The sequence below is a fragment of the Liolophura sinensis genome, chromosome 6, assembly GCF_032854445.1.
Source record: "Liolophura sinensis isolate JHLJ2023 chromosome 6, CUHK_Ljap_v2, whole genome shotgun sequence".
In the NCBI taxonomy this organism is placed as follows: domain Eukaryota; kingdom Metazoa; phylum Mollusca; class Polyplacophora; order Chitonida; family Chitonidae; genus Liolophura; species Liolophura sinensis.
In genome coordinates, this window is record NC_088300.1 from 22101471 (window position 1) to 22126496 (window position 25026).

The 25026-nt window shown below is 39.1% G+C and overlaps 1 protein-coding gene across 3 annotated transcripts in view; it reads left to right on the top strand.

The window, feature by feature from the left end:
• LOC135468739 (neuroglobin-like) overlaps window positions 1-25026 on the top strand; it is a 103805-nt gene that overhangs the window by 38573 nt on the left and 40206 nt on the right. The window contains exon 1 of one of the 3 annotated variants that reach the window (XM_064747144.1): window positions 2774-3109. The exons of the other annotated variants lie outside the window; for them this stretch is intronic. Coding sequence (XP_064603214.1) covers window positions 2919-3109 — 191 coding nt within the window. The 5' untranslated portion in view covers window positions 2774-2918. Of the gene's footprint in view, window positions 1-2773; window positions 3110-25026 lie in introns of those variants that run through there. 3 annotated transcript variants of the gene reach the window in all.

Sequence of the window (25026 nt, forward strand, 5' to 3'; positions counted from 1 at the left end):
TATCCTTTACTTTGAGTGCAGTTACAGAATTCCTTACTGTGTAGAAGCTCACATAATGTCTAAAGGTGTTGAACCGTATATAATCCATTACTTTGTACTCAGTTACAGAATTCCTTAATGTATAGAAGCTCAAATATTCTCTAAAGGTGTTGAACCCTACATAATCCTTTACTTTGTACGCAGTTACAGAATTCCTTACTGTGTAGAAGCTCACATAATCTCTAAATCTCTATTACGTTTGCTTTATCGCATCCGTATCATTTGTCCCTGCAGTCAGTTGACTCAAGTCTTCAAGTGGAAACTTGCTGTAACTCGTGCTTTACAATTATTTTGTCGACTGCCTTTAAAGTTTGCTCAGTTGGAAGCGATCTAATGGCATTGATCTTCAAATAACTGGTGTTATGCTGTGTGGACGTAATTCCGAGGGGAGATAATCCTGGGCACTTGGAGTGTAGATCGTTCACGAATGAATCAGCGTGAACCGTGCAGGCTGCTGTTTAAGTTAAGTCCTTCCTGCCGCAATGGGATGCCTGCATGCATAGATTTATTTCTACATGTTGAACAAGTCTAAAAAGTCCTGCTGTATGGAATACAATATGCTCTGTCTTTTAACCCTCGTTTCTGGATATATAGCTCAAAAAGTACTGTAGCACGAGACCGAAACTAAACTTATTTCATGCAGCATGTAACACAGTATGTAGGGCAGTGTTCAGTCGTTGAATTATTACATATATACAGAGTGATCAGAAATTGTTGAGGAAAGCGTAATACCAGGAAAATGGGATAAGAGGGTGAGAGGAGGAGTCGATAAGCGACCATTAAGTACATCAAGGAACCAGTGGCACGAACAGATCATGGCGTGTTTTTCTTATATGTGTGTTTCCTGATGCTTTCCATATAATGTACACAAAAAGAGACTGAATTCTCAAATTTCAGACTTAAATTGAGTATTGTAACACATAAAACCTGGCGTTCACTACAAATATCTTTATTTTGTATTAAGGCTTGAGCGTTTGTGTTGGTGTACATTATAGGTGAAAAGAGAAGACCACAGTGAGTAATGCGTTTTTTCCACCTCGACGAGATCATATGGTTAAACCAATATTTATATATTTTGATCACGTGTAATTGATGACGTAAAATAATGGTACATCCGGGTTCTCTCTGACGGAGCAGATTTACAGCTGCTGTCGGAAGTTCGTTAACCATTGATAAGTGAGGTTTTGAATACAGCATCTGTTAGCTGGGTCGTGATTGCAAGTCAAGAGGTACGTGTTATGCACCTGACGAGGCGCGGTGTGTGTCCCCTGCCTTGTTGCCTTTACCGACAATCTTCACGGTCATCACGTGAACTGTTCTTGAACACAACGCAAAACAATCAAATAAATGAATGAATAAATAAATAAACATATAAATGATAGTGTAACATTTTTTGCATGCAATACTTGTTATCTATAGTTGATTTCTGGTGGTGCTTTGTCCTCAGGATAGAGCGGCGAGTAACTGTGTTCCGGAATCAATACAACCTGGATTCCAGCTAATCGTATCTAACCTCTTACAGCTTTAATAAGCATTGAAGACCACGTGGTCGAACATCTTGTCAATTATCCCGTGACCTTAGAGATACATGACTGACCAGCGTCACCTTCCACAGAACTGATGGTTCCGCAGTGACCTAAAGGCCAAGTGTTTGCCATCTGAGTGCCTTATTGAACGATAGGCTTAGTAGACGGCGTTGAGGTCTTTACTGTTTGATAAGCCATCAAACCCCATAGGCTCACCCATAACATTCCAATAAGCACATGTACTCACCATTGGACCCTCAAATCAAAATTATCATTGACTCTAGGGGTCTGAAGACTAGTGATAATCACGTGACATTATACCCGCCCAATGGCTGGTATATTTGATGCAAACATTTGGAACAGCCAATACCGCATGGAACCATTTGACATGCCCAAGGCCAATGTCTGCTCAAGAGATGCGCTCGAATGGCATTTACCATGTTCAAATGGACAACAGCTGGCAAGATCTCGCCTTTGCTGTTGCAACTTCACAATTAATCATCTTTTGCGAGCACATGGGAATGGGTGGTGAGAACGTAGAAACGTATATTCCGCATATCCGCAAACTTCAAGATGAATGGTTGGCACGTAACCTTGAAGCTTTATACCTCACCAACGGTTGCCAGACGTATCAACCACCTGGGTTACGTATGTGTCAGAAGCAGAAGATAGGAGAGCCAAGCGATGAATGCAGCCGTTAGCCAGCCATACTCAAACCTCACGAGATGGGGCCTCATTTGGCCTGCTCTGATAAAGAGCTAATCAACCGAGCCTTTTAATCGATGCAAGTTAATCGGATACCAGTAGACTGGAATAGGAAGTGAAATTAACCAACTGAAACTGTCAGGTTTAATTTGCACACACTCTGCTCTGTAGGCCAGCCAAGCTTTTTACGTTCGTGCTCCTCATTCGGCGACGATCAGGGCACGTATTGACTCGGCACGTCATTAGCTGGTCACTGGTGTTACCTGGCTTCGCGAGCCCATTGTCCCATCCGTGAAGCGCAACCGCTAGTTAAATAATCCTGCCATGGGTTCCGGCCTTATCCCTTCCTTCTCTAAACATTGGAATCAGTTTCCCCGGGGAAAGCTCGATGATAAATTCACCTGTGAATGTTTGGACGGAAACCTGACGCAATAAATAAAGATACACGGTCGTGATGACTGGCGTATGCTTAAATGTAAGTCGAACATTCTTAAATAAACTCTTCCCTCTGATTAACTTCAGTGTAGATTATATATCCGGTAACAAAACTAATCCTGATTTATTAGACAGCAACTCGATCAGCCAGGGTAAAGGTATGCTGTCTGGGTGAGTCGGGCGCCTGACCTGTTATCACAATAGGTGAACAGAATGGGCTGCTGTCCGCCCTCTGGCATTGCCCCTGCAGAAGGTAAACCTAATCTCGACCAGAAGCCACCCCAGCAAATTGTCGCGAAGGACAGTCGTTTAAATCTAACGCCAAAAGAATTGTTCCGCTTAAAAAAGTCTTGGAAAGCTGTTCAGCGAAATATAGAGGAAACGGCTATTGAAATGATGATCAGGTAAGTCAATAAAGACTTTTATTATTTTAAAACTTTTAAAACCAACAAGATAAAACAGTTCCAGGCGGTTCACAGGTATTGATTTTTGTTCATAAATTATAAGGGTTTTATATTAGCGTGACACACATGGCACGGTGTATTATAGTCAGCCCTTGTTATTTAATGGGTTGGTTTCTCCTAGTTGAAGCGCACCATGGCACCTCTGGCGGTGTCACCTGGTGCGAAGAGTAGATCTTACAATTTCTGTTCAGGAAGGTTACCAGCCATTGCCACCTACCATTGGTGAAAATGACGATGGCGAAATAAACGACCTGTTGGAATTTATTTATTTGATTGGTGTTTTACGTCGTACTCAAGAATATTTCACTTATACGACTGCGGCCAGCATTATGGTGAGTGGAAACCTGTGTTGAAATAATGCCGTTTCTGACTTCAGTCAAAGTTTAAAGTCTCGTCATAATGTTTAGTTTTAGATACTGGAATGTTTATTCATTTATTCAAAGGTGACATTTTGAAGTGGTTCAACTTTTAATGCCTAGGGCTCAAAAGTTAGATCTTAAATAGTGTGTGCAATTTTAACCTAAGTCTGAAATGGTTTTGTGGATCGGCTCCTGGGTCTTGTCGTTAAGTCATTCTGTAACTTCCAGGGGTAAAACGTAAAACCATAAATCTTAAAGGTGGAGAAAATATAAAAATTACATAAAGTTCAGTTGAAAGAGAACAAAATCTAGGTTTAAATATGGTCTTCAATATTTTTTCTTTTTTTTTTATTAAACAGAAAAAGGCACTTCAAAGTAATTTTTGTATGGTTGGTATTTGGGACCACCTCGGTATTTATCGTTTTTGTTTAATAATGTTATAAATAAGGATGTAGCACATGTTTAATAAACATATTTGCACTACAATTTGGTCTTTTCAGCTAACAAATGTGTTCAGCCTGGATTTTGATCATATTAATATTTTAATATAATCATAAATATTATTGTAATTCCGATTAAAGGCATGTGTTTGGGTGTAAACAACAAATTTACAATCAAATAAATTTATTAGACGTGTATCATATCCTTATTTAAGAACAGTGTAAAGACTATATGGTCCCTAAAACCCATCATACAAAAATAGTTCAATGATCCTTTTCTCCTGGAAAGAAAAAGTAGTTAAAAAATAATTAAAGGCTATATTTGCAAATAAGATTTCAGGCTCTTTCATCTGATTTTGGCATCATTTTATGTTTTAGTCTCCTTTAAAAGGACAATCTATTTGTTCCTCTAGTTCCTGTGTTTTCAAGATTAATTAGTAGCAAATCCTTGCTGATTTGCCGTAGGTAAATTTTGAGTCCGTATTGTTGGTTTTAATCTTACGAACATCTTTGCGTGGTTTGTAATGCCGCATTGCTCACGGGATAAAGTGCTATATTCACATCGGAACATAAGTCGCCTATGGCGTAGCACAATTCCTTCAATATCCAATGAGGGCCTGTTTTACCTGTGCATTTTATCGATGGAAGTATCAACGAAGGACAAAGAAAACAGGCTTTTCACGTTGGCTTTGTGCGGTGGCATTTCGTGTAAATTTTCACAGAAACACATCGGATGTTGTTGACAGACGCAAACACACAAAATAAAAAAGAAACAGGGTCAGATTATGTTGTTGCGAAATGAAAATTGTCAATATAAATCTGTTGACTGAGTCTAAGGCCATGGTTGTTCATCTTCAGCTGGGATAGAGCCTGTCAATACGAACAGCTGTCGGCACGATGTTCCGACACCGAACACTCATGGATTTCTACTGATATATGTTGACACGTCTGTAGATTCAACGCTAGAATCCCGTGTAACAGAAGGTGCAGTTGTTGATCGTGGAAAGTGTTCGTCTTCAGCGTTTAAGCACGTTGCCGTCGAAATTGTCTCCAAAGACAAGGCCTGATGACTTTGTGGTGAAATGTTGGTAGAGGCGTGAGGTGAGACACCATAAGTAGTAAGCGAGATTCCCACTGATGGGGTCAGTATTTTCAAAGGCGGTGACTTTAAATATAGTGACCACACAGCGGTTTTAGTAATTCTAGACCAGCCACGTCCATTTAATTGCAATTAACATCGCTGTATTTTTTTTACCTAATTCTGCGTAAGCCATGGTGCTTGGGGGCGTGCTATTACTTAAGCATTTACATAAACAGTTATAACAAAACCCTAACTGAGGTAAATTGAATAGAAGCCGTTTTTCACCAGTTACATGTGACTATTTGTCAGATAAATACATTGCCGTCGCTGCTCTGATTTTACTCTCTATGCTGTACGATATGATATAAATTAATCTTCAATGATATAATTAGTATCTTGTAGTGTAAAAGATATAAGCATTCAGGAAGTATGTCACGTAGGCATTAAAACTGTATCCTAACCATAAAGAATGCCACATACAATGCAAATACGGTTAGAAATGTGGCCAACAAACAGAAATACGCTTTCTATTTGTAATGCAATTTGTAAGTTTTCATTGGAACTTCTCAGTGATGTTCGTCTCCCAATACGGCGTACTAGTTACACGTTGGCAAGTTCTTCAGTAACGTGCAAACAATTCTAACGTTTATTCCAGCCCCATGGTTCCCTCCGCACATTCAATTTATTACCATCGTGTGAGTGAACATTTCCAGAGTTTTGTGTTAGAACACACCAATAAAAGAAGTAAATAAATAAATACGTCTATACGTAAGGGAGGTTATCAAGTACCTGGCAAAAAAGCAAAACAAAACAAAATAAAAAAACAAGACCCCCCCCCCAAAAAAAAACAAAAAAAAAACAAAAAACAAAGCAAACAAACAGTGGTATCTAATAGGCTCTGTCTGGAATCCATGCACTAGACAAACACAATCGATTTACAATCCTTGTAAGTACCGGCGTTGTATTTTCATGTCAGTGTCACCCTCGTCTCTACAATGTCGGTTTTTACCGACCTCATAAACCTAATTTCCACTCTTTACAAAAATAACCAGCACCATCTGTAGTCATATAACATGGCCTGAACAAAATGCATCACTACCCACAGCATTTTGATTCACAGGTCAACATTAATACCGCGATCGCTACAAGGATGTGGGGGTTGAAAACAAGTTTTATTATAGCTTGGGTCTCCCATCAACCCGTTTTGCTTTGGAGCTGTATTTGTAGTTAGCAGTTGTGATTTTCCTTGTGGTTTTGGTTCTCGTTTAGGAGTCTTGTGCAGAAATGAATAAGAAAGAATGAGTTGTATAATAACATAGGTGTGTATGGGTGATAGCATAGAAAAGTGTAGAGTATAGAGAGCAAAACCAGAACATCGTCAACAACATGATAGTTGACAAATGGTCTCACGTAACCGGTGAAATGCACCCCATTGGCAGTTTACTTTAGTAAAGGTTTTATTCTACTGTTCACGTAAATGCTTAAATAATAGCCACTTACACACTCCCTGGCATTATGGCTTAAGCAGAATTAGGTGAAAGAAAGGCATTAGACTTATTAGACTTTACCGGTTACAAAGTTACAGAGTTACAAAAGAAAAGGCTGCGGTGTCATTTCAACCTGTATTTAACTGTCGCACAGGCACGTCATTTTTAGACAAAGCGTCAAAGTTCGGAATTCCAGTGCCTTACCAAACCTCGATCCTGTCATATGATTTTGTCAGACAGCTTGGATAGGTTTACACACTTGGATGCCCATGAAGATTTGTTACAGTAGTATAATTTGATTAGTAAAAGAAACTGTCCGTAAGAAATTTGTTACATATCTAATAGAAAATTGTTATGAAAGAACCAGTTAAATTCTGAGGCGAATGGATTGCTCCATTGCTGAATTTCAGTTTTATATGAGGGAATATGTTACGTACAGACAACAAAACCCATCCAATCCACGAAGGAATTGAATTTCCATCTTGGTCGAAAGGTGTTTATTATGTGACAATATAAGGGCTTGATTAATAGAGAACTCAGGTAGAAAACTGAATCATACCTTCCTTTTAGGATAGTCCACGGCGGACTAAATTGTATTTGATGATTTTATTGTGAAAGCCGCTCTTACCACAGCGCATGCGTCAGATTTATACAAAGATTGTATTATCACATTCTGTATTCTCATCTGAATGCACCGAGAAGGTTCAGACTAAGCCCAGGTTGTGTTGCCTAGAGGAATTACATACTCACGCTTGCTTTACTGGCATAACGTTGTTTGCAAAGGCTTGGAGACCGATATCTGCAAGAGAAGATTCTGCAATTTCTCTGCAGTAATAAGATGCTAAAACCTTTTATACTTTCGCTTCCTGAAGCTGGAATAAATACTTATATATGGTAAAGTTTATAAAAGACTACAGCATTGAGAGTAAAACTAGAGCAGAATAGTTGGTAAACCCTATCTCTAGTAAGTTTGTTTTGTTGTACTAATTCATGCAAATGTTTAAACAGTATTAGCTTAGACGCCAATTATAGCACCAAGGATTAAGTAGAAAAAATGCGATGTTGTTAATTGCAATTTTTTAGAAGTCCCTTGTTTGGAATTACTCAAAATGTTGTATTTCCAACAAAGTAAAGATTTACAAAAACACAATGCAAATTTACCCGAGGTTCCAAGACTTAGTCCGCCCACAGAATCTTGGTATACGGACATACAGTATAAAAGAGAATAAAATCATGGCAGCGATAACATAGCGATAGTTGGCAAACGGTCGCTATACACATAGACCTGTAAATGTAAGAGTATCAAATGGGTAGGAGAGCGGCCAAAACACGTTCTAAGGTAAAACTGATCGTCGGCCAGATTACAAAGGTCGCCCAGTGTTTTAATTCTCTTAAACATATGGAGTATATCATTGTGGTATTGTCGTGTGTCCTTTTTTTTTAATTCCGTAAATGGGGGTTATTTTCCATTATACCGTTTCCGGAGGAGATGATAACAGTTATCTATTATTCACTATTCCAACTCCTTGCTACCCAAGGCTTCAAGCATCACACGCTCTTTCTACTTATCATGTACTTTTGATTTTTTTCACTATCGAATCAGAAGTATTGATTTTATATTCAGATTGCTACACTTTTCATTCTAAATCATACTGGGAGATCGATTCGCCACCAGCGAGGTAGACTATAGAGATGAATCTCCAGTGTTTCATTCAATAAAAGTAACTATAGTTCTTATGATGTGGTAGACCCTAATTCTAATGGATTTTCTTCTAATTCTTGTGATGGAAATTTGAGCATCAGTCCCCTTGTATTTCATTTAAGATGGCCACATTGATTACAGTAATCTTTCATGTTCAACACTACATTTCAAGAAAGAAAGGCGCGGATTTCAAGAAAAAATACGAAATAAATCACATAGCACTTAGCGACGAATGACGAGTTTCCTTGAAAGGCGTATCCGCTTTCCATAGATGCCCTTTTCTCTTTGACAGTCGGAAGACACGGATAGTCCACCTACACTATATATAGCTGGATCAACTAGCAAGGGCAGATTCTTTAGTCCTAGGTATGCAGCACTGAGTCACTCGTGTCATTTTGTCTCCGTTACAGTTGGAGAATTGGAGCATTACTTTGTCATCGATCCGGGTTGTTGGTGCATTGGAGACGTAATGAATCGCCTTGCGTGTTACATAAACGTTATATGTGTGTATTGGCGCACTGTGGTGATTTTCCCATCTTGCCATGTTTGACTGTTCTTAGGGAATCCTGTTCATGAAGCAGCGAAGAGGCACCTCTATGTCTCTCTGGCGTCAACGGTGTTTGCTCTCGTTCGCAGCGCACCTCATTAAGACAATAATGCTACTTAAATGCCTCATCTAGGCTAAAAACAGTGTCATTAGCCTTGGCAGAAAAAGGTTCGATGTTTCTCCTCCAGATGTCGTCCTGTCTGTGCCACTAAACTCAAATTTGTGCTCTTTCCTTGAACGGTTGACTATATGCAGCTTATCTAGCGATCATCGTTGAAGGTTTAATAAGACACCATTTTTAGTGCCATCTGTTTCTGTCTCAAAAATCGCTTACTGATAATGGGTTGTCGGTTCTCCCGTAAATCCAAATCAGATAGTATCAGGGATGGACTAGAACAGAATTTTAACGCCTTACACAAGCTTCATTGTGCACCTGGCTTGATGCTCACTCAAAGAGATGTGTTCCGCCTTCAGAAATCTTGGAAAGGAATCAAGCGAAACATGGAAATAGCAGGCATGGAGATGTTTATAAGGTAGGCCTGTGTAATGTCTTAACCATGACATAAAGCATTCACAACGAACACAACATTTTGTGACTTTCATTGGATCATTTCCTCATAGCGGTCTTAGGATTAACTTAATATACATTTTTGTAGTCTTTAAAAAGGAAAAGAGTAAAAAAGTACGCAAGTAGGAGTTAAAATAAGGTCCGAAAAATACCGGAGACACAGGGAAAGCTTTTGGAGAGTATATTTAAGTCAGTTGTGTACCATGCCAGTTTATACGTTGTTGTTAAACAAAAATATTTTTTCACTTGGGCTGTTATTGCAATTGCTGATATGTCCAATTTAAAGTTAATTACAGTCAAGAAAGTTAAAAACAGCAAATCGTAGATTCTCCTACACCGTGGATAATGCTAATGCTAATGTACCAAAAGAAAAATATAATATTTGAGCACTTGCGCCTTGGTGTAATAGGTGAAGCAAGCAGGTTAGAGGTGGGCAAATAGACTGATTTATTCCTTCCTTCATTTACCCCATCCCCATGCTGAGGAATTAAAGTGTTTCATAACGTATCTGATCTTATCAAGATAATGTCAGTGTGAACTCTTATATTTACGATCATAGAGCGAGAAATTCTATGCACCATGGATGTTTTTTGAAACGTTACTTGTTCTCCTCGTGATTTCACTGATGTCTTGTTCGGTCTGTATTTGACACAAACATCATTCCTGTGCTCATGAAACGGTGGTGGCATTGTTACAAATTATGGGATGTCACAAGGGTGCTATCTGATATCGATCATATACTGCATTCACAGCAATATCAATTTTGTCATTACTGTTTTTTGTACCGATCGCACATGACCCTTAGAATAGAATTGTCCTGTAATTCTTAGGCCGATCATTACGTATATTTGTTGCGTGTAAACAGGATTGGATGCTGAACCAGAATAATTAGCGCATTAAAAATAAGAGATTGATCACGGTATTGATAAACTTGAATTGCCACCCGGTCCCTTTGATATGGTTGAGTCAAACTGGCTCGTATCTTGTGCTTGCGTTTAGACTGCTGTTCATCGTGACTTTTGCCTCACGAGAACTGGAAGAAACATGTGGATCACGAGTTCAAAAGAAAGGTCATTTGATGTTATACATAAGTTGATTGTTGATTTTCAACAGAGCCCTAATGAACCTCAACACAGAAAATAAATGACCAACGTTGTGACATTGTGACATTAGGTAGTTTATCATACTCATTTCTTTTTGTCTTCAATACCATTATGGTAAATTTGAGCATTAAAAAAATTCATTTGGTAAATGAATCTTTTAGACCTGTTTCTGTTACGAGCTTGTATAACAATGTTACGAACATGTTCAAACTGAAATTTCTGTATTCATTCAAATTTGGGAAGTTTTCACCTTCATCATAAATGAAAAATAGTACCTGAAAACATCTGAATGCGGCCTATTTTCACTGAGGGCACAGAGGGTTAGATGATAGTTATCCCAAACAGCGTTTGCATCACAGGGACCTTAAAGGAAGGGACCGTAAAGGAAGACAGATGCGATGTTTACAAACGCGTAATCCAGTTGCTCGTTAGCAGGTACTACCAAAGTGGTTTTCCCCTAAAGTGGACTTTGGTTAGAGTTCATAATAATAAAAAAAACCGGTACATTGGTAGTGATGAGAATTTATTTTGTTAACCGGTTATAGCGATATAACATTTCCATTTGAGAATGTATCTAATGTGTGCATTAAGAGCTACATTAGCTTCCAAGGATTTGCTGGGGCTGTCACGGGATCAAGGAGTGCTTGGCCCATGTAGTAATCCAAGACCAAAGTCACGTTGAATCTCTCAGACAAAGTCATGTTGTCGCTGGTTTGAAATGTAAACCGAATCAGCTGGGCTAATGAACGTGTTTTTGAGATTGACGCTGGATTTCCAGTTTGGCCATTAACATCAGTAAGCCAAGTTTTGTTTTTGCAGTAGACTTGATATTATGAAATATTTGTCAAACACCAACTAAGTAATCAAGAAGGTTAATGAATGCTGTACTAAATCCATAATTTTAACTGGTGTGAGGTTTAGTAGATAAATTCAATCTACATGTGCAAGGTGTTACAACTGTGTTCTAAATGAGTTCAACACTTCCCGTCTTGCACTCCTTGACTGAATCAATATGTAACTCAATTGACGGATAGCTCATTTCACCTATGAATGCGTTGTCCTGCTCCTGAAAGGTGTGCCAGTAATTGTTCAGTCTAACAGTTCTGCGAAAACAGCGATGAAAACTGACTAATCAAGCTGTAAGATATATCATACAGCTCGTATGACTACATCCATATTAAGTCTATTATTGGTAACTAGATCTGAAATTGAAATTTTCACCTGCTGCCAAAACGTCAGGTGACCAATCAGAAATATCGTTCAAATTCTAAAATCTGTATAAGAACAGACTGCACTTCAGAAAATATGGAAGTAATCGATTGGATTAATAGCACGCGGCCGAGAGCACATCTAAGCACATCTATGTTTTTTTAGATCTTGTTAGTGTAACGTCAGCATAGTTAGCGACAACTATGATTAACTTTAGTGAAATGGGTATGTACATCAGTACCCAGAACAGCTTTTGGTTAGTGTCTTTAGGGCCTATTCTTATTCAAACAATCAATCCAGAGCAACCAATCTGAGAAGCAAATATGCCGTCAGCCACCCAGTCAGTAAATCATCTGACCAGTAAACCTCCAACCTGTAGTGAAATGAGTCAATCACCGGATCAATCACTTGGTCGCTTACCACGATCGTCATTAAGCCAGTCAGATGGCAGTATTTCAGAGATCTCAAAGCCTTCTTAAGCCGACATAAACGACCTGTAGCTCTCATTTGCTCATATTACCGGAATTCCGGCAGATTTGTAGCAGTGCGAGCTATTCAAGACACCCGACAGTACCTAGGAGATACGCTAATGATTAACGATACTTAATGTACACCTGGTAGGTTGAGAGCATAGAGTAACGTTTCCCTTGTGTCCTCGGCAGCTGTAGAATCACTGTGAAGGTCACCCTCGTAATAACATCCAAACCTGAACCTTGCTGGATTCCTCAGGTTTGATATATGCTACGAGCTACAGGTAATGCGGTATCCCGAACTTTTGACGTTTTAGGCCTAATGCATTGTGCGTGAAAAACAGAAAGCCCGACTTGTAACCGACACATTTAAAGCCAGATGCCATGCATTTAACAAGGAACTTTGTATAGTTCAAAATTTTCTAATTAACAGTGATTTAAAAGAGTCCTATTAAACGACAGAATTTCCGTGACCACGTAAAAATAAAAATTCTCCAGGAAAATGGGCATGATTTAATGCTGTAATTCAGGCCATGAAGACTCAGATACAATTTAGTTAGCTAAAATAGATCAGTGGATGTGTCTTCTTTTTTCACGTTTTATTGAGGATACATACAATCGAAATGATTTTCTGACAATTGTTGTGAAGCTCTTTGTCTGGGTTTAGGCACATTTTCGTTCACCATCGCTGCGCTTTGTTGGTAGGTTTTTGGTGGAAATATGCGCTGGCACAAAGAATTTTAGACAATGTGTAAAGTTTACTTCACAGCTTTGTGCAGAAAGTTCCATTTTAAGAACCACCTGATGCCCGATGCAATTAGCAGTAATATATCAGAAAACGTTCTTACATAGAAATATTCGTCTCCTTTACACTGCAAATGGGTTTCTACTAGACTGATCATTGTTCCGTTTTATTACATTTGTACTATATTAACCGTTTGCCCACAAATCTTCATCGGAAAAGCAGAATCGAACAACTGGCTACAAAGCTTTGATTCTAACGCCTTAAGCCGAGAAAGGTTCCTCATTGAATGATTGGAAGTGGCGGACAGATTACCTTTAGTGGTTAACTCAGGAAACGTTCTCTCCATCAGGAATCGTCAAGTCAAATCAATAATTCCTTGGCAGAAAGCGTTCTCAGATTGCAAAAGGCCAGGTCAAGTAAACTATTGTTTTTTTAAATCGTTCTCGAAAGGAATCTCCAGGTAAACTCAGAAACTATTGCTTAACACTGAAACCTCGAAGCCAAACCAAAAATATGTCTCAGGAAGGATTTTCAGACAAGAACCACCAGGTCAAATCAGAAATAATTTTCCCGGACCGCCTTTTTTACTTGAACAACTAAACATATCTCCTGCAGATGGTAATGTAGAATGGTGGTTCTTATGTCAGTACCTTCACTTCCATCAGAAAATCTGCATAAAATACTGCAACACTGTTTTTCTGAACGCATGCCAAAATTCGTTCATATTTGAACTCCTATTCAAATGAAGAGAAAGATGAATATTTGCCACTGTATGTTCGCCTATCACCCGAATATAGAATGTTCTAAAGAATTAGTTGATGTAAGTATCGGGATAAACCGATACGTGATTTCATTAAGAAACAGATGTAATATGGAGTATGTAATATGTGAGGTAAATGATCTGCCATTTATTCCTTATATTAAGCTTTCAGTCACCCACGTAATTTTGTACAGTCATCTGTGTTTTGATAATGGGGTGTAGCTGCAGTTGGGTCAAATAACCTGCCCTGCGCAAAGTATTAATATATTTTGGTTTTAATGTTGAAAATTACATAGGGTATATAATATTGTGCGCTATTATATACATGTATTCTCCATTCCACTATCCCAGGTATCATCTTCTCCTATCGTGTAATGATGACTGCCAACACTACATAATGACGTCTGACAGATCCTAAACTTCATGGCCTGTATAAGCCTCTTTACCAAAGCTTCATTGGCCTATCATTAAATGGCACGTCCCATGCTTTAGGTAACGTTTGGTTATCACTCATCGGATTCTGTGGCCCTAGGGCAAACCAGAATACAACTGTTGTACCGTGATGCTGATCCCATTCGCCAGTTTTCCTAAACTGCCGTAATATGTTTCCGGATTCCCCGAAACGGGAACACCAAACTGCCGACCATTTTCTGTACCATTCCGAAAAACTTCCGGTGGTGTCAGTTCCGTATCGAAGCCATTAAAGACCAAAACTAGGGACAGGATTGTGTAGGTCTAAAGCATCTGTCTCTTGGGGACGACAGATATGGAAAGTAAAAGGAGTGGGCTAACGAAAGTAATACCATTGTAACGAAATTAGGATGATGATAAATTTTTAAATGTTTAGTAACGAACTGACCCTGGCGAGCGGCAAAGAAGAAGGAACATCATATTTTGCTGATGATCACCATGGAAACTACTCACACGTCTCAGTCTCATTAATCTACCGTTCTTTGTAACATTTTTTTTGTGATGAAAGGCTAACATAAGGTAATTACGTACTCTGATCTCATTATTTGATTCCATTATCTGTGCTGTACACTCTTCAAAAAAACTACACCTAGTAAGGAAAAATGTTGATGTATTGGCACAGCATTTAGCGCTTTGTCACTATTTTCCACTTCTTTGAGTACATCTGAGTGTGTGTCATTTCCATTGTTTGGATCATATGACATGTTCTCGCGTTTTTACCCCTCAGCCAATATTGGCCAAGGGGTATTGTCGTAGCGGGCGGCGTCCGAAAGTCCGTCCGTCTGCCCATTTCCTTGCAAACACTCTATCTCTACAACGGTTTAGTGCAAGTTCACCAAACTTACACCACACTTACAACTTTGCATGATGAAGAACCCCATTGATTTTCAGCGATCTTGACCTTTTTTCTCCAAGGTTATTGGGGTTATTTAAGTTAAATTTTAGAAAATGCTCCACAAAATCACTCCACATGTATCTCTATAACGGTTTAGCCCAAGCTCACCAAACTTACCCCACACTTACACTTTGGCATGAGAAAGAAGCGTATTTATTTCAGCGGCCTTGACCTTTTTCTTCTTGCTCATAGGGGGTCATTTAAGTGAAATTTTGTATAAGAGGCTGCGACGGCAGGCTGAAAAAAAAAACAACAAAAAATCTTAAAAGGGCATTCTCATGCTTAATGTTTCACAACTTTCTAAATGCCGCATGAAGAAGATCTACACAATATTACAAACCACCGTTAAGTTGGATCTACCTACATGTGCTCAAGTCTGAGGGGGTTTAAGTGCATTGCACGGTATTTTTATTGCAAAGTCACAAGAACGCAACACACAACAATGTCCTTGTCTCGTTCTCAATTCCAAGCAACAATAGGGTTTTCTATTATTGTGGCTTTTTGAAAAATCTCTGGTGAGGCATTATTTATTACCTGCTATTTCATAATGGACAAGTGCTTTCAAATAACACCACCGCAGGCATTTTTTTGCAAAATTTACCTTTCCTTCAGCAATAAGTGGTGCAATAGGTGGATTTCCATTTATGGAAAGTAAGCCCAGAGCAAGGACGACAGTGTGATCGCTGCAAATTGGTTACAAATATTCCGTGAATATTTCAGTTCTCAAATCGAGTTCTATTTTCACTGTAATTTTTAATATAGTAACAACGTGCAAGTTTCCGAGCGCCATGTCTTAAGCATAAATAGGTATAAACAAAACAGAATTCGTACTTCAGCAGGGGATGTTACGTTACGTAGCCATACCTTCTTATGTATAAGTATGTATGCTTGGGGTTTGTATGTATGTATGCTTGCTTAAGTACGTCGTACTTAACAACATTTCAGTGATATGACGACGAAGAGCCATTAGGTGTGTATACATATATTGTGTCTTCTTGTGGCAGGGCGAGTCCACGCCGCCAAAGTCCTGTCACCACTGAAACATCATGCCGAAGACACCAGTCACATCATACTAAAACCGGGCCAGCCAGTCATGTTTCGTTGCTCTAACCTCTCAGTGCTTAGCGCCAAGCGAGACAGCAGCAAGTACCATTTTTAAAGTCTTTGGTATGAACCGAACCCGGGTTTGATCCCAGGATCTCCCGACTTCGAGGCGGACGGTCTGACCATTTGTCCATAGCTTCTTACGAGTTCAGGACAGACAATGGTTTGGATTTGCAAATCTCGGGTACGGAAATCGTTCAGAAGTTTATGTCTCAATTTGGTCTTACAGTTATCTATTTTGTTTGAAGTCGTACCCTTCACTTTATAGCGCGTTTTATGACGTAAAATTTCAGCTAACCTGGCTACCACGCCAAGACAGTGTGAGTAGAAACCATTATATCCAATGATCAAAGAGCAGGAAATTGCAAGCACCATGGATGTTTTTGAAACGTTACCTGTTTTTGTCGTTCTTCAATTAGGCATTGATTTCAGCAATGTTTTGCTCGCTGTGTATTTGACACTAACCTCATTCTTGTGTACATTAGTTCATAGAAAGGACACTGATGATGTGATATCACGTGTTATGTAACATCAATAATTGGCTCATTTCACCACATAAATTTTGTCATTGCTGTTTTTTTTTTGTTGTTGTTTTTTTCCTCACCGCTTGCACATAGAATGAAACTGTCATATACATGTAATTATTATACCCATCATCACGCATTTGTATAGCGCACAAACAGGATTAGAGGAGAACTAGGAAAATTAGACCGTTAAAATCACGGGATCGATTAGCGGTGCCCTGGCAGCATTTATAAACTTCAATTGCCGGTTGACGTCTTTGATAAGGTTGCTTCCGACTGACATCTGCATTGTTGTTGCATTAAAATGGTTCCTGTCCATCGTGGCATACGCGTTACTAGAGGCGGAAAAAGCGTGCTTGGCAACGAGACCCACGGTATGCACATGTTATACTGAACTTGTTTTTGAAAGCTTTATTTGACACAATGGGCCACTGTAAGCAAGGCTTATAACTGAACTTGTTTGCTGATTATCATCAGCGCCTTAAAGAGCCTCCTCACAAAAATGACTACTGATGCTTTGGGGATTATATATGACCAGGTTTGAGTGGTCAGCGAGTAGTTTTTTCTGCAGTTTGTCTTTTTTGTATTGAATACCATTTTGATCAATTTTATCGTTCATTCATATACACGTGATCAAATGTGTCTTAAAAACTCACGTTTACTGTTTTGTGGGGCAATGTTACAAACATATACACACTGGACTCTCCGTATTTATTCAAACCTGGGAATTAATTTCCGGCGTCTTGAACGGAAAGCAAGAGCTGCAGGCATTTACAGAAGGCAGTCTATTTTAACCCAGGGTTCAGAAGAAACAGAAGCTATCTATCCCAAACAACGTCATCAGGAGAATCTTCAATTTCAGTGGTGTATAAAGCAAGATAGATGATACGTTTTTGAAGGCGTAATTCAGCTGATCATAAGATGTTTTACCATCGTGGTCTCCCTCCCAAACTGCACGAGCCTGTGGTGCCCGCTGTCAGTGACGAGAATTCATTTCACTCAACGATGACGGCCATATCAGCGTGTACTGCGCCAATTTTGGCAGGAGAATCACTGATTGAGCAACGTGACCCTTCAGGGATTGCTCGGTAGCGTCACTGGATCAAGGTGCACTCAGCCGATAACAACCCAAGTCACAAGTCACACAGATTCTCTCAGACAAATTACTATATTACCGTTGGTTTGAAATATCAATCGATTCAGCTGCGATGAAGAACGTGATTATGGAACTGGCGCTTAACGCCCATTTTGGTCATTATTAGCAGATTTAACAGCGCAACACAGATCCAGGAGAAACACAGGCAGAATTTGGTTAGCTGGAATAACTATGAAGTGAATGTACGTTCCGTTTGCCCTAATTCTATTTAGGATGGATGCGATGGACATAATTTCCGAGCGGTTGATACGAACACTACGGCTCTTAGTGTTTATATTAGACTTCAGTATAGATGAAAACCAGAGCTGTGACAACAGTGTGGTATTTGGCAAATGGTCACACGTGTTTCCGGTGAAATCCGGCCTCTTCTCAATTTAAATCTGTCAAGGCTTTATTACTATATGGATATGCTTGAAAAGTAATTTTCACGCCCCCAAAGCACCATGGTGTAAGCAGGACTAGATAAAAAAAATGCGGTTAGTTGTAATTTATTAGGCGTCACCGGTCTAGAATTAGACATATTTTTGTTCATGGCTGACAATCGCCGGTAGATGTTTAGTGGATAGCTAAGTCTAATAAGGTTCTAAAGTAGTTAGACTTAAAAGCTCTGGCTCTTCAGTCCAGCTCTCACTAGGTCGGTCAAATCATCAACAGCAAGTAGTTCAGGAAAGGTTCTCATGAAGGAACCTCCACTGCAAATCGGAAATTATTTGCCACACAACAGACTCCATGCCAAACAAGAATTTTTTGTCGCGAAGGGTTCAGGCCCAGAAAGCGCTGTTGTGCTTACTGGCGACCGAGATTGTTTATTGAACTGAGGCCATAAACCCACCGATCTTAACATTCGTGTACCTAATGGTTATTGCGTTAGTGTGCTCACTTACACCTAAAATTCGACAAGAAGCACTGCACGCCTGCTGTACACCTGGCGCACATCTGCTGTGCACCTGTACAAAACAATCTTGTTTTAGGGCAAGTGATAGCGTGGCAAAGGTGCAATAAAAATTCTAATAGAGGTGATGCTTTATTCGTATCAATCGTTTAATATTGAATTTCTCTGGGTGTATTATGCTGTATATTGAAATAGATAAAGTGAGATAGCTGGTGACTTTTATGCCTAGCAACTCAAGAGAAAGCTGACCGTAAACTTTATAAGCCATACTGACGGAATCTAGGAATTTTTGGGAAAATTATTTCAGTAATCTTTCACTCATGGGTATAAAGAGTTAATCCAACATTCAGTGTCGTGATTAGAGCTGGAAAAACTTCCTGTGACGCCAGAGTTCCTAAACTGTGATAGTATATATAGTCCATAAAGGCCACCTTATATAGAATCCAAATTTTTACAACGCCTTTAACTCTTTTCACAAAAATCTAAAAAAATAAATGAAAGTATATTTATGCACAGTTTTAAATGGTCTATTTAGTGATGCCTACTTCGCGGTCCTTTAAACCTCAGGCAAATCCACGCGACTGCCATAAACTTCGCCCACAACTTGGTGATTTGATGATTAGAGTCAACAGTAGAGAGTAAAATTTGACAAACGCTAAACATAGCTACCACTGTAAGCTTTTTGTAGCCGTTTTATCAAGGCTTAATTGGTATGACACGTCCCATTCTTCAAGTGGTGTGTTCTTATAACTTATCAGGTTCCGTGCTTCGGGAGCTAACTAGGACCTTTCTGTTGTATAGCGATGCTTCTCTTACTTGCTCCTCTTGTTAACAGATTTCCTGAATCCTCTTAAAGGGAATACCGAAACATCGGACGTTTTCTGTCCGTATATAAAAGATTTCAAGTTTAAATCGGCTCGGTATAACAGCCATTAAACCCAAAAGGTATAAACCGGAATATGTAAAGCATTTATCTCACATTATATGGATGGCAAATATAGGAAGTAAAAATGAGTAGGCTAACAAAAGTGTCATCATGGAGACTAAATTAGGGTACTCATACATGCTCAAAAGTCTGTTAAGATCTGATCCTGGTGAACGACGGAGAAGAGAACAGTCATATTTTATATGATCACCATGGCAACTGCCAATACGTCTAGGCATATAGATTCTTTAATTTACCGTTTTTTTATAACCTGTGTTGTGGTTCTACGTTCTTGTTCTTTTTATCCTAATGCCATTATTACACTCAACATCTGGTGCCGCAAACAATCCATTTTTTAATCTATGAAAGGCTAACCAGTGATGATAAGTTTATTACGGGCCTCCTATATTGTATTCAATACAAAGACAATTACACACACAAGTAGCTAAGGAGTATTTATATGTATTGACACACCATTAACAGCTATTTCATTAGTTCGTGTTGCTTTGCCTACATCTATCCGTCCATATGTGAATTGTTAATACATAGAAGGCTAATAAACTCGGGTTGTTATTGGACAAATATAAGATTATTTTGGCGAGCTATATTTTTAGTTTTGATAACTTCTTCAAAACGCAACATTACTTAAAGATACTGAACCATCTCGTATTCTGTCTCTTACAATCGCTTGGAGTTGTAAACCGTTAGGAAGTTCAAATACAGACGTTGTTCACAGAAATTCTGAAAGTGGAACGCCTGTTGTAAGTATTAATTTGATCATTCAGTCACATATATGATTTTTTGTTTATAGCTGATCGCTAGACCTTTTCTCTGTAGTTGGAAGTATTACCCGGGTAGTAAAACAGGCAAATGATTTCAAGCAAAGATTGCTGATGGTCAGAGATCAAGACATGCCATGGATGCTTTTGTACCGTTACTTGTCTTGCTCTGTCTGTATTTGACATTGACCTCATGTCTTTGCTTATGAAATGTCGTAACACTGGCACAAATGCGAGTAATGACGCTACACTACAATAGTCTATGCCTCATCGATCATTAGCTCCAGTCACCAGACATCAGTTTTGTCATTACTGCTCAATTATCACCGATGGCACATGACTGTTAGAATGGAAATATCCGGTAGTTTTAGGTCGATAATTACGCATATTTATTGCTTGCAAACAGGATTAGACGTTGAACTGAAATAGTTAGACCTTTAAACTTAAGACAACGATCAGTGCCTTCTTCGCAGTATTGATACACTTGAATTGCCACTTAGCCAAGTCGAATCAAACTGACTCGTATATTGTGTTTGTCTTGTAATATACCCGGTATTTAGATTCCAGTTAATCCTGACTTTTACCTCACTAGGGCTGGAAGAAACTTGTGGGCCGCGGGTTCAAAGGAAAGGTCACTAGATGTTATCTAATGAGTTGATTGTTCATTACCGTCTGGGACGTATACAGGAAGCTGGACAATGGCAGAAAAGGGTTTGGCGGTCGAGGAAAGAGAGCAATGATCCCGTCGTGCCCTCTACAGTTGTAGTGTTACTGTTAAGTTTACCCTTGTAATATCACCCAAGCCGGAACCGTGTTCAATAAACTGTGAGTAACAACAGCTAAAAGGGAACTCTTTGTTAACCACACAGTTCCCGCCAGTCTCCATCACTCGAACAGTGACCTTTCACCCCCAGACAAGAGCTATTTTGTATTTGGCGATTTGCCAACGTGGAACAAGCGTTTGATCGGAGTTTGTTGTACTGTTCTAAATTTTACTGACTTGTTCCAGGACATCAGTTCTATAAAGCCGTTCAGCGGCAGACATTACTTCCATGACCACGTATACGGGAAGAAGTAGACATCTGCCTAAATGAGACTGGTTTAATAGTGTAGCTCAGTTGTTAGAGAATCCAAGGCACAATTCATTTAGCTTAAATAAATCAGGGGATAGGCGTTCTTCTTAACCTGATTTTACTGTAGTTGTATCCAGCTGAAATAATTCCAGCAAACTGCTGTGAAGCTTTATATCTGTCTTATAACAGAACTCATGGTCGGTTACAGATCTCTTGTGGAATTGTCCGTTGATACAATAGATTATATACAATGGAAGGAAGTTTACACCACAGATCTGTGTAGAAAGGTACCAAAGTAAGAACCATAAGATGCTAAACGGAATTAGCAATAAAATGTTGGAACAGTTTCTTACACAGGAACTATTCCAATTCAATTACGGGCCACCTTCTCCAGTGTATTGCCGACTCCGATCTCAGCTTGATTGACTTTTGTTCTCTTAGTACTACATAGTAGTTCTGTGCCAATATCTTCACTTCCATCAGAATTTATGCTTGAAGTACTGCAACCTTGTTTTGCCAAATGCCAAAAAAAAACCCCAGACAATGCTGATGCTTTAATTCATATCCATCATCCAGTATGGATTGCATATGCATGTATGGTATAATGATGGAGTAGTCCTGAGTTGAGAAGAAAGCCACAGTATACGTGACAGTTACCTTCATACAGAATGTGCTGCACAAGTGGTTTATATAATCCATAGGGAAGCAAATCATTACGTGGGACAAACCGATACTGTATACGGTTGTATTACACACCAGTAGCAGTATTGAAAATGCCACCATTTCAATACTATTGATGTGACGTAAGTCATCTTTCATTCTTTTTTGTGATGTGATGTGATTGCAACTAATTTAATTTGACTTTCATAAAGGTTTGATATAGAAATTTACACGTGATACATAATCCTGAGTAGGCTAACAAAAGTGGAACCATAGCAACGCCATTATAATGTTGACACAATTTTAAATATGTGTTGAAGAACTGGTTGTGACAAAGAAGTAAAAATTTTTGTTTACATGGAGATCACTACATTTGTTGTTGGATTAGAGTTGAGGCAAAATAATTAGCTCATTAAGATTAAGAAATGGACAATCGATAAATCCTGGCGGTACTAATAAACTTCAATTGCCAACCGGACACATTTAAGTTTGATCCACACTGACTCGTACATTGTGGTTGCATTAAAGTCCCACGTATTTATTTATTTGCTTGACCAGGAATTCGAAGGAAAGGTCACCATATATTACACACGAGTTGATTGCTGATTGTCATCAGCGCCTTAAGGGATTTAGCCACAGAAAATGACTACAGATGCTATGAGAAAATATATGACCAACTGTACAGTTTATCATGCACTTCTGGCCGCTTTTTTGTTAATAAAAATACAATTTTGTTAAGTTTTACCGTTTATGCATACTTACATGAGCAAATGAGTATTAAAAGCTCGTTTTTGTTAACTGATTTATGTGGCAATGTTACAAACATGTGGTGCCTGTATTGGCTCAGACCTCTGAAGTAATTACTGTCATCTTTAAAGAACTATGGTACCTGCCGGCATTTACAGTCTGTTTTCACTCAGGGTTCAGAGGGAACGGACACTGTCTATCTCAAACAGAGTTTTCAGGGGAATCTTCAATTTCAGTGATATGTAAAGTAAGATAGATGGTACGTTTTCGACAGCGTTATCCAGTTGACCATTAACAGGTTTTACCATATTGATCTCCGTCGCAAGCTGTGCGTGCTCAGGGTGCGAAATAAAAAAGCCTGGTACATCGCTATCAGTGACGAGAATTCATTTCTCTCAACGGTTTCGACGCTACACATTTCCATCACTGGGTACACCGCGCCAATTCTGGCGGGAGGATCACCCACGGTGCACATTAAGAGTGACGTTACCCTTCCGGGAATGCTGGGTCACGTAAAGGGAACAAGGTAGTCTCAGCCGGTATAGTAACCCCAGTCCCATGTCACGTTGCTCCTGTTAGACAAGTTATCATATGATCTCTGCTTCGAAATATCAACCGAATTTGCTGCGCTGATGAACGTGATTATCTGTGATTATGTGTTTATGGCTGACCCTATATTTTAACCATTGTTATCAGTATGTGCATTTTGACCTTTCCAGCAAACTGACCTTCTTGAACTAACTCGTTAAATAAATAAATAAATAAATGTTGTGAAAATCCATAATTATAACCGGCGTTGGATTGAGTAGATAAGTCAAGGTGTAAGATGTTACAACTGAGCTCTAAATCAGTTCAGCGTTTCTGCTCTAGCTCTCTTTGGTCGAATCAATATGTAATTGAACTAACGGCGAGCTAATTTCACCCATGATTACGTCGTCTTCCTCGTGTGTGCAAAGGGATGTGCAAGAAAACGCTCATTTTAGTGACTGTTCTAAAATAGCGATGGTAACATCCTTAAATACATAACATAAAGCCCTGTTGGATCACATCCGAATTATGTCTTATGGCTATAAACTACATGTCAGGTAACCAGTCAGAATGATCGTTCCAATTCTGAAATCCTTTGCAGTGCTTAAAAAGCCATCTCCGGTTGGACCCTTCAGGCCAAACCAGAAAATATTTGTCAGGAAGGATTTTCTGGAAGGAACGATGATATCTAGTCAGAAATTATTTATCAGGCAGGATTTTCTGGAAAGACCTGCCATGCCTACTCAAAAATGACATGCCAGGAAGGGTTTTCTGGTAAGAACTGCATGGTCTATCTAGAAATTATATGCCAAGAAGGGTTTCCTGGAAGGAACTGCGAGGTCTACTCAGATATTATTTGCCGGGAAGGCTTTTCTGGAAAAAAGTGCTACTTCTACTCGGAAATTATATGGCAGGAATGGCTCTCAGACAGGAGCCTCCATGTCCATATTCAGTCCAAATTTCGATACTCCTGACGTTTTAATTCATATCCACTGTTTAATATTCATTCTCTTTGGATGGATGAAATATTCATGGAGTTGTACTGGCTACTTTGGTGCCTACGAATTGAGCAAGCTGAGCGTATGCTACCATATACTATCCCTCGAATGTGAAATGTAACAAAGACATAGTTAACATAATCCACGGGCAAGCAAATAACCGCATGGGGAATGCCGATACGTAGTTTAATTATTAAACAGCTGTAATAACAGAGTAAAACCATATGAGTAACATAATGTTCATTTATAGGTTGTATCAGGTTTTCAGCCTCCCACGTGATTTAGTAAAGTTTTATGTGTAGTGATAATGTGATGTAATTGCAGTAGAGTCAGTATCATCGAATATAGAAAATTACATAAGGTATACAATATCTTAGATTATACTCCATGCCACTTCTCAAGACATTGTCCACTACATCGTCATTTTGATTTCAACAATGCATAGTGAATTGCGACGGATGCTGAGTAATATGGATCTCTTTGCAGGCTACATCCATTTCAAGAAGGTTTAATTGCTTCATCAACATATGATAAGCCTCACACTTTTGTTATAACGCATTGGGTTCTGTGGCTCGGGGCAGACTAGGGTACATACATGCCTGTTGTACAGTGTTACTTCTATTATTCACCCGCT